This window comes from Salvelinus namaycush, chromosome 10 (genome assembly GCF_016432855.1).
Source record: "Salvelinus namaycush isolate Seneca chromosome 10, SaNama_1.0, whole genome shotgun sequence".
Taxonomy (NCBI): Eukaryota; Metazoa; Chordata; class Actinopteri; order Salmoniformes; family Salmonidae; genus Salvelinus; species Salvelinus namaycush.
In genome coordinates this window covers 5,185,445-5,203,159 of record NC_052316.1, presented here as the reverse complement: position 1 = coordinate 5,203,159, position 17,715 = coordinate 5,185,445, and the positions used below count along the sequence as shown (strand labels likewise).

General features: G+C 40.6%; 1 protein-coding gene across 1 annotated transcript in view; it reads left to right on the top strand.

Annotated features, from left to right (window-relative positions):
- The window catches only part of LOC120054606 (TSC22 domain family protein 2-like), a 67,654-nt gene extending 50,125 nt beyond the window's left edge, over positions 1–17,529 (top strand). The window contains exons 2-3 of the mRNA XM_039002078.1: positions 14,537–14,588; positions 14,815–17,529. Coding sequence (XP_038858006.1) covers positions 14,537–14,588; positions 14,815–15,111 — 349 coding nt within the window. The 3' untranslated portion in view covers positions 15,112–17,529. The remainder of the gene's footprint in view (positions 1–14,536; positions 14,589–14,814) is intronic.
- Positions 17,530–17,715: the final 186 nt, after the last annotated feature.

Genomic DNA, 17,715 nt, shown 5'->3' with positions numbered 1-17,715 from the left:
AAACTGAAATATCACATCTACTTAAGTATTCAGACCCTTTACTTAGTACTTTGTTGAAGTACCATTGGCAGCGATTACAGCCTCGAGTCTTGGGTGTAACGCTGTATTTGGGGAGTGTCTCCCATTGTTCTCTGAAGATCCTCTCAAACTCTATCAAGTTGGATGGGGAGCGTCGCTGCACAGCTATGTTCGATCGGGTTCAAGTCCGGGCCCTTGCTGGGCCTCTTAAAACATTCAGAGACTTGTCCCGAAGCCACTCCTGCATTGTCTTTTCTGTGTGCTTAAGGTCGTTGTCCTGTTGGGATGTGAACCTTTGCCCCAGTCTGAGTTCCTGAGAGCTCTGGAGCAGGTTTTCATCAAGGATCTCTCTGTACTTTGTTCCGTTAATCTTTCCCTCCATCCTGACTAGTCCTCACAGCATGATGCTACTACCACCATGCTTCACTGTAGGTATGGTGCCAGGTTTCCTCCAGTCGTGACACTTGGCATTCAGGCCAAAGAGTTCAATCTTGGTTTCATCAGACCAGAGAATCTTGTTTCTCATGGTCTGAGAGCCCTCATTTGCCTTTTACTGAGGAGTGGCTTCTGTATGGCCACAATGCCTGATTGGTGGAATGCTGCAGAGATGGTTGTCCTTCTGGAAGGTTTTTCCATCTCCACAGAGGATCTCTGGAGCTTTGTCAGAGTGACCATCAGGTTCTTGGCCGCCTCTCTGACCACGGCCCTTCTCCCCCAGTTGCTCAGTTTGGCCGGAGGGCGGGCTCTAGGAAGAGTGTGGATGGTTCCAAACTTCTTCCTTTAAAAAATGGGGTCTGAATACTTTCCGAATGCACTGTAAATGTTCACTCTTCAGGCTTTAAGTCTCACCTCTATCGGCTGGGCTGCCGTTATGGCCTTCCTCCTAGACTTTGATTGTTGCTTTCGTGCTATGTTTTTTATATAAACCATATATTAAACCAATATTTTAAACTATTTCTGTTATTTTTTATTTTATGCACTCATAATATTTAACCAGCTGCTCTTAGCGAAAATGTGTTAGGAGTGACCTTTCTAGCTAATAGGCTATGAGAGTTCACACTTCCTCTTCCAATTATAATGTGGGGTGGTCAAAAATAATGAAAAACTACAGTATCTACCAAATCTATTCATTCCTTACTTCTCCTTGCCATTCACCTGATAATAAGACAATAAATGTTTTTGCTAACGCATGATGGGTTTGCCTGGGAGGGTGTCCCAGGGCAAGATAAGGTTGAAGACCCCTGACTTAACATGGTCCACACACACACCCGCATAGTTGTCAATGGGGCACGACATCCCCTCTTCCCCCTCAGGAGGCTGAAAAGATTTGACATGGGTCCTCGGATTCTTAAAGTTCTACAGCTGCACCATTGAGAGCATTGGTATGGCAACTGCACCGCCCTCGACAGCAATGCGCTACAGAGGATGGTGCGGACGTCCTAGTACATCACTGGGGCCGAGCTTCCTGCCATCCAACACCTCTATATCAGGCAGTGTCTGAGGAAGGCGTGAAAAATTGCCAAAGACTTTAGCCACCCAAGCCATAGACTGTTCTGCCTGCTACCGTCTGGCAAGTGGTACCATAGTTTCGGGTCTCGGACCAACAGGCTCTGAGACAGCATCTATCCCCAAGCCATGAGACTGCTAAATAGTTAACCAAATAGTTACCCGGACTATCTGCAATGACCCGATTTTGCACTGACCTTATTCACATTCACAAGACTCTACCCACACACACTACACTGACACACTACCTCGTACCACTGTACATTGATATGGTACTGGTACTCCCTATATATAGCTTATTTCTTCTATATTTTTATTCCTCTTGTGTTCTTCCTTTTTATATATATATATATATATATTTTTTTTTTACTATGCATCTTTGAGAAATGGCTCTTAAGATGGTAAAGTCTACCCATGTTGTATTCGGCGCATGTGACATACAATTTGATTCGATTTTTTTGGTATCTGACCCATACCAATTCAAGAGACTCAAAAACAAGCTTGGACCTGGTTTGAATTGCACTGGTGTCCGTTGTTGCAAAACGCATCTATCTAAAACGGCGTTTCTTAACCTGTTTGGCGTGCAAGCCCGACGTCGGGTACACTTATGACAACAGCCAGCTCAAAGTGCAGGGCGCGAAATTCAAAAGATATTTTTTTTAAATATTAACTTTCACACATTAACAAGTCCAAGACACCAGATGAAAGGTACACATCTTGTGAATCAAGCCAACATGTCCGATTTTTAAAATGTTTTACAGGGAAGACACAATATGTAAATCTATTAGCTAACCACGTTAGCAAAAGACACCACTATTCTTACTCCATCAGTAGCTATCACAAATTCGACCAAATAAAGATATAAATAGCCACTAACCAAGAAACAACTTCATCAGATGACAGTCTGATAACATATTTATTGTATAGCATATGTTTTGTTTGAAAAATGTGCATATTTCAGGTATAAATCATAGTTTACATTTCAGCTACAATCAGAAATTGCACCGAAAGCAGCCATAATATTTACAGACACCAACGTCAAATACCTAATTACTCATCATAAAACATTTCTGAAAAATACATAGTGTACAGCAATTGAAAGACAGGCATCTTGTGATTCCACACAATATTTCCGATTTATTAAATGTTTTACAGCGAAAACAAAATGTAGCGTTATATTAGCGTAGCCACAATAGCCAGAAACACTTGGGCGCCCACGACCAGTTCACATGCACGACAGATATTAGAAATAGCATCATAAAATGTTTCTTACTTTTGGTGATCTTCCGTCAGAATGTTGGACAAGGTGTCCTTTGTCCAGAACAGTCGTTGTTTTGATCTGGAACGGCAAATATCCCTCTTCATTTAGCATGGGCACTTGCCAAGTGGCACGGATCACTCCAACGTCAACAAAGTCAGAGAACGGAACACGGCAAAACTCCCGAAAAAATTTCAATAATCTGATTAAACTATATTGAAAAAACATACATTACGATGATATGGTCACATGTATCAAATAAAATCCGAGCCGGAGATAGTTGTCGTCCATAACGGCAGCTAAACAGAAGGCAAATCCATGTCCTCTTTCGCGCGCTCCAGAAACAGGAAATGGACGGTTACGTCATACAAAGACCTTTAATTCCACCTCAGACCAAGATAAACACTAAAAAATTTTCTCTCACCGCCTCTTGACAACCAGGGGAAGGTGTATGAAGTGTACGTAGACTCTTACGTATCAAGCCCATGTATAGGCAGGCAGTTGAACAGAGCATCGATTTCTGACATTCCACTTCCTGGTCAGGAAATGTGCTGCAGAATGAGTTCTGTTTCACTCAGAGAAATAATTCAAACGGTTTTAGAAACTAGAGAGTGTTTTCTATCCAATAGTAATAATAATATGCATATTGTACGAGCAAGAATTGAGTACGAGGCCGTTTGAAATGGGCACGATTTAACTGGCTACGCAATACTGCCCCTTGCAGCCATAACAGGTTATTAAAGTATGGAACACGACCCAAAGTGTGTCGCGGACCTGTTAATGGTGGGTCGTGACGTAAATGTATAATTATTTCATTAATAACTGGAATTGATTTGGCCAAGTGCAACTGCGAACTCGGTTCAGTGCGCTCTCTGCTTAGCATCGGTCCCTGCCCAGTTTGGCAGCTGTGGGAGAGGAAGAGTGAGATGCCCGTGTGCTTGGCGGTTATCTGATTTTCTGCAGGTTTCTTGAAGATCACTCCTCGACCCACACACTGCAGCGATGTCGTTCAAGCCACTGACTTGTTATTCCCACTCGCCATCACTCACCGCTGTCATGAAATGGACTCATGCTTGCCACAAGTTCTGACTGAGCTCAATCGTCATGAAACGCAAATACAGTGATGACTTTTTGTCTTTCTTACAAACTTTGAGAAATGATGTGGAGCGCCCACAATGTGTGGGGAAGTGCTTAGTAATGAGTCTCAGAACTAACAAATTAATAAAACGACACGTCCTGATCAAACATCCAGGCACAACATGACGGTAAACCCAGGGAGTTCTTTCAGAACAGGGCAGAATGCTTCAGGAAACAGTGCTTCGAAAGTGGGAAAGTAAGTCAACTAGCAAGGCACAACTGTTGCTGTTGCAAGTAATACTTTTTATTCTGAACTGGAATAAACTGATTGAAGCAAGATGCTTTTTGAGGCAAACACTCACACAGTTCTGGGTTACTCATCTGCATCAGGAAGCGGTCTCCTGCCTGACTGAGAAAGCAGTAGATGTTCTGATCCAGTTTGGCATCACATACCTATGCAAGTCAGGGTTCTGACGTACAGAAACGGTCTCAATGTTGAGCATGACCTCAATGTTGCACTGTCAAAAACTGAGCCCAGAATAGACACGCTTGTTGAAAACTTCAACCAGCCACACACCTCTCTTTAGGACTGTGTGTTCCTGTGTGTTTTCTGGTCTACATCTGTGTGAGGTGATTAATCAGTTTCTTCCAATTCAGAATTTAAAATAAATATTCAGCAACAGTTCCAACCAAGACTTTCTATCAACAAAAATGTATACAGTAAGATGTACAGTCGGCCTGAAGTTTTTTATCTGTACTGTTACTTAAGGTTGCACGATCAAAAAGCCTGTGTGTGTGTTCTGTTATACATCTGTGGGATGTGATCAATCCATTTATTCCCGTTCAGAATGAAATGATTTATTGTATTTTAACAGCAACAGTTCCAACCTAGACAGTGTTTTTAATGGGGGAAAATAAACATGAAAATGTATTTAATTATTTGTTTTTGTCTATATTGCATTTTTTTATGCATAAGGGCAATGAAATGTACCAATATTTACATATAGTTGCATGTTTTCCTGAGTTTGGGTCCCAGGAAAACACAGAATTTCTCATTTGGGTCCCAGGATGAAAAAGTTGAAGCACCCCTGATCTAAAAACATTGATCCCTAGTGGTCTGAATATTGACTTTGATCTCAGGCCCTTATGAACAAATCTTTATTTTATTAACAAGTCTTATAAATGTATATATTCTAGCGTACACCTAATATGTTCCCCCTGTTGATGATGCTCATTATACATTAAGGTAGAACCAAAAGATTACATGTAACAAATATGAAATGAAATACGAAACAATTATGTGAAATTGAATTAAACAATAATGTATGTTGATGCTAATATGATGTACAATATTCAATTATGTTTCTATATGATAACAATAGCGTGATATATTTATAATTTATTTGTGTTTTTTTAGGTTTACTAATTTTAATTAACTTACTCATTATGACACACCCCTCACTATTGTCATTGGTTGCGCTAATTGCACTGTTTGTTTACATAACCTGGTTCAAGTATTCATAACATTACCCTGAGGAAGGCACAGTGATGCCGAAACGTTGGTAAATACCCATTAAATTGCTGGGAGTTTATATGGAGTGTGCGACTTTATTTTGATAGTTTACAGCAAATCGCATCTATAACATAGTCTACAGCAGTGATTTCCAACCTTTTTTAACCTGTTAGTGTGTAGGGGGCGCTATTTTCACTTTGGGGTAAAATCGTGCCCAAATGAAACGGCCTTGTACTCTGTTCTAGATCGTACAATATGCATATTATTATTACTATTGGATAGAAAACACTCAAGTTTCTAAAACTGTTTGAATTATATCTGTGAGTAAAACAGAACTCATTTTGCAGCAAACTTCCAGACAGGAAGTGAAAAATCTGAAAACGATGCTCTGTTCCAGGGCCTGCCTATTGAATTGCCTTATATTTATGGATTTGCATGCACTGCATACGCCTTCCACTAGATGTCAACAGGCAGTGGAAGGTGGAATGGGGTGTCTAGCTTGATCTGAGGTCGAACAAGAGCTCTTGGAATGACGTGTCCACAATTTCCTTTCTCTACCTAGGCGCGGGAAGGACCTTCCTATTGTCTTCTGATAAGCGTTCGGTATACACGGCTAATATCTCCGGCTTTGTTTTTATTTGATACATATTAGAAAAACATCATAAAGTAGGTTTTTTTCAACCGAGTTTCATCAGTTTATTCAACGTTTAATGGGACTTTTGGAGTTTTCCGTTCTATGCGTCAAGAGGAGATGGACATGTTCGTGCCACATGGCTAGCTAAGGTTGCTAATTCGACAGGAGAGAAGGACAATCTAAAACCAAACAACGATTTATTCTGGACCTAGGACTCCTTGTACAAGATTCTGATGGAAGCTCAGCAAAAGTAAGAACAATTTATGATATTTCGTATTTCTGTGGAAAATGTTTAGTCCTATTATCCGCACTTTTTGCGGGCGCTGTCTCGCTATAACGTAAGCTGTTTGTTATGGTAAAGTTATTTTTAAAAATCTAACACGGCGGTTGCATTAAGAACTAGTGTATCTTTCATTTGCTATCCAACATGTATTTTTTAGTAAAGTTTATGATGAGTTCTTTGGTCAGATTAGGTGAGTGTCCAAAATATCTCCGGACAATTTGGTGAATCGATGCTACATATTCACAATGTATAACCACGGTTTGCAGCTCTAAATATGCACATTTTCGAACAAAACATAAGTGTATTGTATAACCTGATGTTATAAGACTGTCATCTGATGAAGTTGGTCAAGGTTAGTGATTCATTTTATATTTTTTGCTGGTTTTTGCGATCGCTATTTTTTGCTGCTAATAAATGCATTTTTGTGTTTGGCTATTGTGGTAAGCTAATATATTTCTATATTGTGTTTTCGCTGTAAAACACTTAAAAAATCTGAAATTTTGTCTGGATTCACAAGATGTTTATCTTTCATTTGCTGTACACCATGTATTTTTCATAAATGTTTTATGATGAGTATTTATGTATTTCACGTTGCTCTCTGTAATTATTCTGGCTGCTTCGGTGCTATTTGTGATTGTAGCTGCAATGTAAAACTATGATTTATACCTCAAATATGCAAATTTTTCGAACAAAACATAAATGTATTGTGTAACATGTTATAAGACTGTTATCTGATGAAGTTGTTTCTTGGTGAGTGACTAATTATATCTATATTTTGTCGGTTTTTTGAAAGCTACCTATGCGGTGGATAAATAGCGTTGTGTGTTTGGCTATTGTGGTGAGCTAACATAAATATATATTGTGTTTTCGCTGTAAAACATTTTAAAAAATTGGACATGTTGGCTGGATTCACAAGATGTTTATCTTTCATTTGCTGTATTGGACTTGTTAATGTGTGGAAGTTAAATATTTCTAAAAAATATTTTTGGAATTTCGCGCTCTGCGAAGGCAGCGGAATGTTGTGGGTGTTCCGCTAGCGGAACCCCGGGGCGAGAAAGGTTAACCTGGGCACAGCTTGATGGTAAAATAAAATGTTGGGCATCCCTAAAATGTCCTTATTAATTAATTTATTATATAGACCTCATCTGCTCCATACTGCAAATCATTTTTCTTTTGGTGAAAAACATTTTTTATAGATTAAATAGGTTTTATTTGAACTATTTTCATAATTCTCTACCCCTTTCAGGTGCGTTTTGCGAATCAGTGCTAAAAATATTTGTTTGTATAGCTCCGTTAAAATAAGTATTTTAGTTTTGAACGGTTTGTGCTAGAGACGAGCGGTGCAACAACGGACACAAAGCCCTGCTCCGTTTGTTTCTATGGCAGAGGCATTGGTACAGCTAAGCCTAATCAGACTTGCCTCTGCTAGCGGTTGTCACAGGCGACGTGAAATGAGACAACTGACATTGCTCGTGATGTGCACTCCTCAAATGATAAATGTAACAGCCTGAACGCACTGGACTTGAAACAATGATCGAGATGTAATCATGTACCATTCATATATTATCTGAGCGGCACTGGTGCTCCCAAATAAAAATTCCATGTAGATTCGACATACATCTAAGGGTTTATATGTGAGTGTATCGAAAAAATTGTCAAGATTCAGAACGGTTTTGTGGCACACGAGAGTTCCTCAAGGCACACCAGTGTGAATCAGGGCACCCATGTAAGCAGTCGAAATATAGAATAACATTGGTTTAGACTCATTGTTTTAGGGCACGCCCCAGAGTCCCTGCATATCAGTAATTTGAACCCTGTATGTAAATGTTCCTCCTGGCTCCTCCCTATTTGATTGAAAAGGTCATTATTAGCCCAATAGCATTCCTAGGACCCTAGAGACCCACCCCCGGGCAGGTTTATACTGAGCTCCTTTCTTAAATAATGGGTACCATCAATTAAGGCAATGGAGGAGCAAAGCTGGTTTATAACAATGTTATTTGTCTTTCAGGACCATTGTCCTTTAAGTCTTCTTGACTTGGGTGAACATGGACAAAATATAAAAGTGTTTATCAAGATACCTTTTATAACTAAGCTTATTTTTTTCTGTTTGACATGGTTCATAATCAGCTGGAGTCGTTCCTCTTTTGATTTAGGTGAGGATTAATGGCTAATAACTCAGACTCTGCTGACATCAACTGGTCTAGCGCCTGTAGTGCAGCTTTTGAGAAGATTAGAGAGGCCCATATGCTGTTAACTCTGGGGATAAATAAGGTCTCCGCATATGAAAGAGCCCAGCAGCTTGTCGTCAGTCAATAAGATCTTTTCTTAGCACCCCCCCCCCCCCCCCCCTCTCCATAGTTTGAGATCCATTGGCCGAGGGGAGCGGTCATTGAAGTATGATTTGTACAGCTGCCTTCACCTAGTGTGGTGTTCGTATGGGTTTGCAGGGTGAAGTGTGCCTGTGCGTCTGTCCCTTAACACATTGGATTTTTGGTCTCCGAAAGCATGTGATCAGACGAGAGAAAAGGGGAGACCGTACTCTCTGCCCTCGCACGTGTTCTGTGTTTTCGTCTCCCCGTTATCCGGTCAGCACCCCAAACCCCGAATGTGGGGTGTTTTGGTTCTGCCGGTGCCCCGTCGGGGGTGAGGTGACTTCGATTTGCGGTGTTGGGGTTTATGCCGCCGGGGCGACTGGAATGTGGGGTGTTGTGTTCCTAGGGTTGTTTGTTGTCTTGACACACACACACACACACACGTGTGCACTGTTGTGGTCAGCACAGGTCCTTGTTGTGGGTGACACACACAGCAAGCCATCTCTTATATAAACAGCCCATATTTCCCCTCCCGGAATAAAATGTACAGGCCGACTTGTTTTCCTTGGATGCTGATTGCCAACAAATTAGATTTGGCTGCCAGTGCCTGCCCTCCACTTCCTTTTAACCCCTCCCCGCCCATCATCCTTTCCCATCTCTCATTAGGCAGAGACACAGCAGAACATTGCCGACTGCTGTCACTGTGTTTTGATATGGTTGTTTCAGAGGAGGAAGAATGTATTATTCTCTCCTTGTTTATCAACCACTCAGATTGCAATCAAGGCGGGCCAAAGATGTGGAATGCGGGCAGTTCATTTTGCAGTTTCGCATGTTATTGTGGACCTGTCAGCATAGCATAACATTCCCCTCTTCCCCGTATGTCGAAAGTAGGTCATCACAGCAGGAACAATAGCTCCTCAATGGTCCACTTTTGAGTAGACACCGGAAAAGGTCAAATGGTATAACGATCCAGTTTTATTTTTCCATCTTTTGATACCTGCTTTTGATAGTTGGACGTTTGCATTTTGAAACCGCTTCAGACTGGACAGAGAGGACATTGTTGACATGAGGAAAGTTTAGTTGGAAATTTGATTAGTTTAATTATTTGAGGAAATTCACGAACAGAACAAGTTTTAATCATGGGATTAGGCTGATATTAAAAACTCTTAAATCACTGTAACGAGTACAGTCTTAAATCTTCTTATGACTAAAATCTGGGTAACAATGTAATAGAGAAATATAGGTTCCCAGTTGATAGGGTTGTAGCAGTTTGCTTCATGTATGTGTAGTCAGCCACAAACACTTAAAGAATAAATGCTGTGCTCTAAACATTAAGGGTTTTGCGCATTGGAGCTTTTAAATAAAGTTAAGGCAAAGTAAATTAAAGGCACCACACAACCCGAAAATATTAACTAGCACCCTGAATATCCATATTCAGTAATGTAGTTATTTAAACGTCAGTGCCATCATTTGGTTTTGAGAGAAATCAAAGGAACATCTAATGTGCAGATTTTAAGAGATTTATGAGTAAACTTCTTTTTTAAGACTCATTTAGTAACAGTCTATATGGATATAATAAAGGTGTGGGTTGACACATGTGGTGTGATAAAATTTAATTTGGCAGTGAACGTCAATAAATGTGATCATATAAGCCTGTCGCACGAGAAGGCAAATGAGAATGTCAAGCGCACCAAACTCCTCCCCTAACATTCTCCCAAGCAAGTTGATGTGAGATGTAAAAGGGCTTTTAAAGACTGGAGACACACACACAACCATCAAAACACTGATACCTATGACTGAGAGTTGTGTTTAGGGAACTTTTGGGCATCATGCATTGCAAAATGAGCTACAGTCTTCCCTGCATGCCAGGAACCTCACCCGCATATTCAGGACGTTTTGTTTCTTACAGAGCACGATGCAGGTAATAGCTTTTGAGTATTTGGATACATTTGTATTACCTCATCATTGTGTAGCTGTCTTTGCTATGGTATGAAAAAGACTAGTCAATAATGCTTGATTTTATCAATGTTTTTGAGTGGGATTTTATCAACTTGCTCATGCTCTAGTTTTGTATCCATGATCAGTTACTAGAAGAACAACGTATCCCTTTTAGAGGTGTTACTGTATTTTCTCATTGGTCGTGTTGTGCCTCTGTATTACAATTTGTATCGACTCTGCAGTGATTCAAGGGCTTTGGCTTCTTTCTTGTAGCATCAGTGACTTTAATGCTGTGTGACATTTTGATGGGCGGTTGTGACTCTCTCTCTGCAAGTCCAATCATAGCCTTGCTGTGCTGCTGCCAGTCACACACAGAGCCTAGGCAGTACCATAGCATCGATGATTGACAGGTGCCTTGTTTACATTGCATGGAGGAGTCTATGGCATTTCTGGAATACTCGGGACCTGATTTGAAAAGGATGGCGTAGTTTTCTGCAACAGTTGAGAGACCATGACACAGACACACACAAGCATGGCCACTCAAGACTTTAGCCCATGCTGGTGATGCGTACTAGTACTAATTGTAAAGGGGCAGTTGATACATATTTACAGCAAATTCTGTATGCTGTTCATGTTTGATTTGTGCTGAGGAAACCTAAACATTTCTGCAGTCATTGGAGCAGAACAGCATGTGCCGTATAGTTTTACCTCACCCGTCAATATGGAGGAAGAATAACGTTTCATGTATTTAGCTGGTTCAGTCAAATTTGAAATCACACAAACTTCTACAGACCTGCACAAAATGCTATCTTGCCAGAGCACCTTCTAGTGGCGTGTTGCGCCCCTTTGTTCAGTCGTGCCTTTGCAGGGCGGTGTCGTACAGGAAGGGCAGCCGACTGCGCGTTGGTCTTTGTAAAGGATCAAAAAACGACAACCTTTGGGGATTAAATAGTGGCGTGAGATTATTTAATGTGTCAACGAGACGGTGTGCCCTGAACGAGGTGAGCATTGTGCATTTTCTATGAGGATAAGGCATTTAAACGAGAGGTATGGGGAACCATCATAAAAAGGGTACAATAATCGCGGTGTATTCGACTGTGATGTCGATTAGACAACAAAAGATTGCAACAAATAGTATCCTCAAACCTGTCGAGATAAAACATGACAAAAAAGTATGGTTTTATATTGTATTACATCTGGAAGGAGAAATATTTATTCAGAGGATGGTGTTTGAAAACATTTTTCCCGGACAGTTTTCACTGCACGCGGTGGTTGAGAGCACTTCACGCCTCTTGTGCATTTGCATCAAAAAGAGATGCACGGTTGTGAGATTAGTCCATTTACGTCTGATTTGATTTGCATTAGAAGCGGAAATAATACAAAGTTTCACTTCCAATAGCAATCCGTTTTTGGTCCGTTCTGTTTTGCGTGGCATGTTATTATTCTGCCTCTAGAATGCAGTGACCACCAGTTGCCCGCCCACAAATTGTTTATATTCTTCACTACAACAATTTAATGGGAATTCGCTTATTCCCTAATCCTTGGGTTTTGTATGCATTGTATGCGATATCACATTTGAGTATTTGCACAGGGTGCGCCGACGAGGCTTGCCTATGCACCCCAGTATCTCAACTTGCACATTCATCCTTTGCACATCCTACCATTCCAGTGTTTATTTGCTATATTGTAATTACTTTGCCACCATGGCCTATTTATTGCCTTACCTCTTATCCTACCTCATTTGCACATGCTCTTTTTAGATTTTCCTACTGTATTATTGATTGTATGTTTGTTTATTTCATGTGTAACTGTGTTGTTGTATGTGTCTAACTGCTTTGCTTTATCTTGGCCAGGTCACAGTTGCAAATGAGAACTTGTTCTCAACTAGCCTACCTGGTTAAATAAAGATGAAATAAAATAAATGTATCCTCCCATGCTTATCCTCCCCCATCCTCCCATTTAAAGCGCTGCTGATCAGCGCCTTAATGATGCCTATTAAAAGAGCACAGTATCACGAAAGATGACTTTCCAGTACAATGGAGCGCGTAATGAGGAGGATGGTCGGCCGGCCCGCGGATTAGGCGGCCGCCTGGAGCGGCAGATTGTCAAGGGCAGCATTTCCCGAGCTAAACTGACCAAGAATCACCAACAACACCTCACATAATTCTGCCCCAAAACATGGAAAACTTGTCTCACCCAGTGGTGGGCTATTGAGGTGAGCACTGATGATGCCCCATTATAAGCAGTGCCCACTTTAGCAAAGGCAGGGAAAATATGCATATTGTCCATACACTGCGGTGCTCCACCACCACTCTGTCAAAGTCATCTAACATAAATCATGTAGCCTATACAGTAGAGGGTATATAGCCTCTGTGGCCTTTTCTGTCTCCTACAGAATGTCATGGACACTTTTTACAATATGCGTGCTTCCGATCAAATAGCCTAAATGGCGCCCTATCAAAAAATGTTTGCTTCGATATGAATAGGAAGTAACATGTTAACAAACATACCATATCCTAAAAACAACAGGTCAAAGTAAAATGGACAATAGCCTATGGAATGAAATTAGGCTACTCACAACTGCTGTCCGGAAGTTCCACTTAGTGGGCTATAGTGTCAGGGTAATTAGGGATTTTGAGTTTGTAGGCCTATTCGCCAATTTCTGAGCTAATCATGGCGAAGAAGAAAATATTAACTGCATTTTCCAAGAACGCGATGCCTGATAAATGTGGGTAGGACTATAGCTGACATAGGTGGCGCGTGAGTTTCTGCATGACAGTTATGATCTTCACATTTTCATGGAACAGTTTCATTTCAATAATAATTGTGTTTCTCAAAATCATTTACTAATGCAAGAGCACCAGCTTCTACCATATGGACACATTGATAGGCTGACACCATGAGCCATTGGTGGTTAAAGAAATGAGCGCATGGAACTGAGAGAGCCTATTGGCCAATTCAGCATTATCAACTAAGTAAAAATACACAGCTGACAAATAAAAACAGTAAAAGTATCGTGATAAATTCTGGTTCTTTAAATCACATTAATCTACTCCGCCTGTATGGATCCCTTTCTATCTGTCTTGAGATTTTTTTTTACAATTTAAAAAAATGTAGGGGGTAGATCAGCTTTTGGCTTCCATCAATGTTATTGATCCCATCCTTCAGCTCCACTCAATCCCTCCTGTCTATCTCTGAACACTATCCTGTTTAGATTTCTATTTGCCATATATTTTTCAACTGTGCTGTGATGTTTCAAAAAAGTTCAGAACCTTTCTATTCTCAGATTCTGCATATTGAAAATTAAAGATAAGCATTTTTGCTAAGAGTATTATTGATTGATTGACTGACTTTTTAAATCACCCAGCTGTGCTATTTGCAGAGTTAGCTCCAGGTAAAAGTTGCATTTCTTCAGCAATTCCTGAACCTGCGACCAAAAACATGCTACATATGGACAGTACCATATTTGACTTCAGCTAGTAAAGTGCAACATTGTATCAAATCAATCAACTAGGTCTGTTGCCAGCAAACTTGCAACATTGTATCAACTAGCCTATTCTGGCAAGGGAAGGCGTTTTATGACGTGTCCACTGGATATATGGGATCATCAGAGCATGACATTTTGCTCTTTCACACCGAGACTTGGTGATTATCGAGGGGGAACTATTAGCCTCTCATTTGCAATGGATTTTTATTTTTAAAAGGTACGCTGTCCCCCGCAGCAATGTTACAACATATAGTGGGAAGCCTTCCCAGAAGAGTGGAGGCTATTATAGCAGCAAAGGGGGGACCAACTCCATATTAATGGCCATGATTTTTGAATGAGATGTTCAACAAGCAGGTGTCCACATGTTTTTGGTCAAGTAGTCTACCTTGGAAGAGCAACATACATTCGAATGTGTAATAGATGATTTGGTGATTATCTTCAAAGGAATAGGGTGGCCTCTCTTTTCCTCATTCCTTCGATATTAACATTATTTTTCTCTTATCTCCACAGTGCTTCCGGAGCCAGTGTTGTTGCCATCGATAACAAGATAGAGCAAGCAATGGTGAGTGTGTCTCTCATTTGACCTTCTAACTAGGCACTACTAACATATTGAAAAGTTGAAGTACATGATTTGACCTGAAGTCAGTGGTAAAGCTTGTGAGTAATGTTTGACATGGTATTATATCTCTCTTGCTAGCCCTCTGACAATCTCTCTTATCTCTGTAGTGTGTGTGCATTGCTGTATGGTCCTAAATTGTTGTGCTAATGGCAGGCCTCTCTCTCCTCAGGATCTAGTGAAGAGCCACCTGATGTACGCAGTGCGGGAGGAGGTGGAGGTGCTGAAGGAGCAGATCAAGGAGCTGTACGAGAGGAACTCTCAGCTTGAGCAGGAGAACGCCGTGCTCAAGTCCCTGGCCAACATGGACCAGCTCACCCAGCTGTCGTCCACCCAAATCAGCCCTGCCGGCAGCACCTCCCCACCTCAGCAGCTACCCTCCACCAATAACACCAATACCAGCACCCCCCTGGAGGGTGAAACCCAGGCTTTCAGCCTGCCACAGCAGCCCAACGTCACCTCTGTGTGATCCCATGCCCTCGTAATACACCTCCCCGACATACGGGAGGAGGAGACCCCAACAAACAACCAACCCCTGCCTCTCCCGCCGCCTTGCAACATAAAAAAAGAGCTCAGAACTGCATTTGATTTGTTTTTTAGAGGCAAAAATAACAAGCAAAATCGTCTTTTGTTTGCCACCCTTGTCTTCGACTCGTGTGAAGAGCCATGCTTCATTTTGCGTGCTGCTGCTGTCGTCGGGCCTTCCCAGTATTAGACAATCATCATCCTGTGATAGCATTCTTTCGGCCGGGTGTCCCGCTGTAAGTCTATGGGGAGCTGGCCAAGGGAGGAGTGCGGTGCAGGGCCACGGGGGGTAAGAGGCAATCCGGCGCATGGGGGCGGTAGTGGAGGTGGTCAAAGAGGCCGAAAAAATGTGGGGGGGATCCTACGTCCTGGGAGGCCCTTGACTGTTCTATCCCTCACTCCACAATGGGTTGTTGGTAGAAAGTGGAAAAGAACGGAGGAATGAGAACGACAAATAGAGACTGAGGTGGAGGAAAGGATTCCCCCCACCATAGGAAGAATGTGTCTCACGCCGTGAGAAGACCAAAACTAGTTTTCCCAGAGCAACCACACTTTGACACAAATCAAAAAATACCTTCATTAGTTCAGTTTTAATGTTTGCATTTATTTATTTCAGGGATACTATTTTCATAATGTAAATGAACAATGTCACAGAAATACATGTTATTAAAAAAAAACTAGTTTCTCTTTCGGTTTCTGGTATGTTAGATTATCTGTCAGGCAGTCAATTGGTAGTCTAATGCAAAAAGTAGTTCCGTAAATGCAATAGGTTCTTTTAAAAAGGCAATTCCCATGGCATAGCACCGCTAACACTAAAAGGCAGTTAACTTAATTAAATTAATCCAGGTTGAATGTACATTTTGTAAAGAGTAAAGTATTAAAAGCATAGAGGGATTGTACAGGTGAACGCCAGTTATTGAGATATGAATCGCTGGTAGTTATATTTTGATAAACTTTTGCTGTAGTTTTTTTGTCGCCAAAATTGAAAGACAATTGCCATACTTTTCCCAACGTTTTAAAAATTCTATTGCACATATTTACTTTCTGGGCTGGGGGTAAAAAAGCTGTGAAATTGTTCAACCTACTTTGTAACCAAAGACTCAAAGCTGTGTAATTATTTAATTTTTAATGCACACATTCTTTTTATTTTTTACTTCCTAGTTTTTTTGTTTCTGTTTAGCATGTTCTGCATGATCTATAATTAAACCACTTTCTTACCTCATCTTTTTATTTAGCACTCTTATTGTAACATAAAGTTAGTCTGCTCTGTCCTTTACCCATCGTTTAGAAAGAGCTGCCAGTTAGAACGAGAGAGGAAGGAGAACGGAATGGAAAGAGAGGGGGAGAGAATGAGGGATTAAGAGGAAGGGAGAGTCAGAAGCACACACTAGCAGAAAATGAAGTTTGAGCCATCTTTTTGTTTATGTAAATGTTTGTTTTGAATTTCATATGCAGACCAAAAAAGTTTTGTTAAATTGCAAATGTTACTGTATTTAAAGGCCCAGTGCAGTCAAAAACGTGACTTTATATTTCCACACTGAGGTTGGAATAATACTGTGAAAATTATAATGCCCTTTTAGTGTAAGAGCTGTTTGAAAAGACCACCTGAAATGTCAGCCTGTTTTGGTGGGATGGAGTTTTGGTTTTCCATGGTGACGTCACCATGCAGTAAATTAGTTAATAGACCAATAAGAAAGATTTCCAAACCTCTCAGCCAATAACAGCAAATTTTCAGTTTTCCCCTCCCTACTCAAACCACTCCCAGACAGTCCTAGCAAAATTCTTGCTTGAGAAATTGCTCTTTGCTTAAGTAGCTCTTATTTATTTTTGACCATTTTAATTAAAAACAATCACAGGAAGGTACTGAATTGTTACTCAGAAAGGATTTGATTTTGAGATTTTTTTAAATGTCTGCATTGGACCTTTTAAGGAATGCAAACATTTAGATTCTGATTGTAGTGTACCAACACATACTTCAATAAAAAAAACTGCTAGACTATAATAACTTACAAACTTAACGGAAACTATTGTACACATTTCACAACTCCAGCTTGAATCTGGTAAACAATTGAATGAGCATATTATGGTATGTCCTGTCTGCGTTACATGTCTTTTGTGCTTCCTGTACCATTCTTTGTGGCTTAGAACCAAACCAAAATCTTTAGCAGGATGAACTTAGATTTTACCTTTTGCAATTGGGTATTTTTTTGTTTGTTTTGAAGGAGATGCCATGTACATGCCAGGTGTGTACTGTATGAACGTGATGATCACTGAGCCTTGGAGAAAATATCTTAACGATGCCCTTGTAATGTGCTGTTGTGGCAACAAAAAAAATAAATTACTGTTTTATTAAGAATGTCAATGTCTTGCCCAGTGCAAATTGTGTCTTGTTTGTGTGTCTTCTTACAATGAATGACTAATAATCAACCTTCTGGTTACTGATGACTGACTTAGTTGTTATACAAGTACGACACATGCTGTATCCAGGTTATAGAGATGCCAAAACATGTATCTCTCACCTCAATCTCTGCTTGCTGTACTTTTCTCT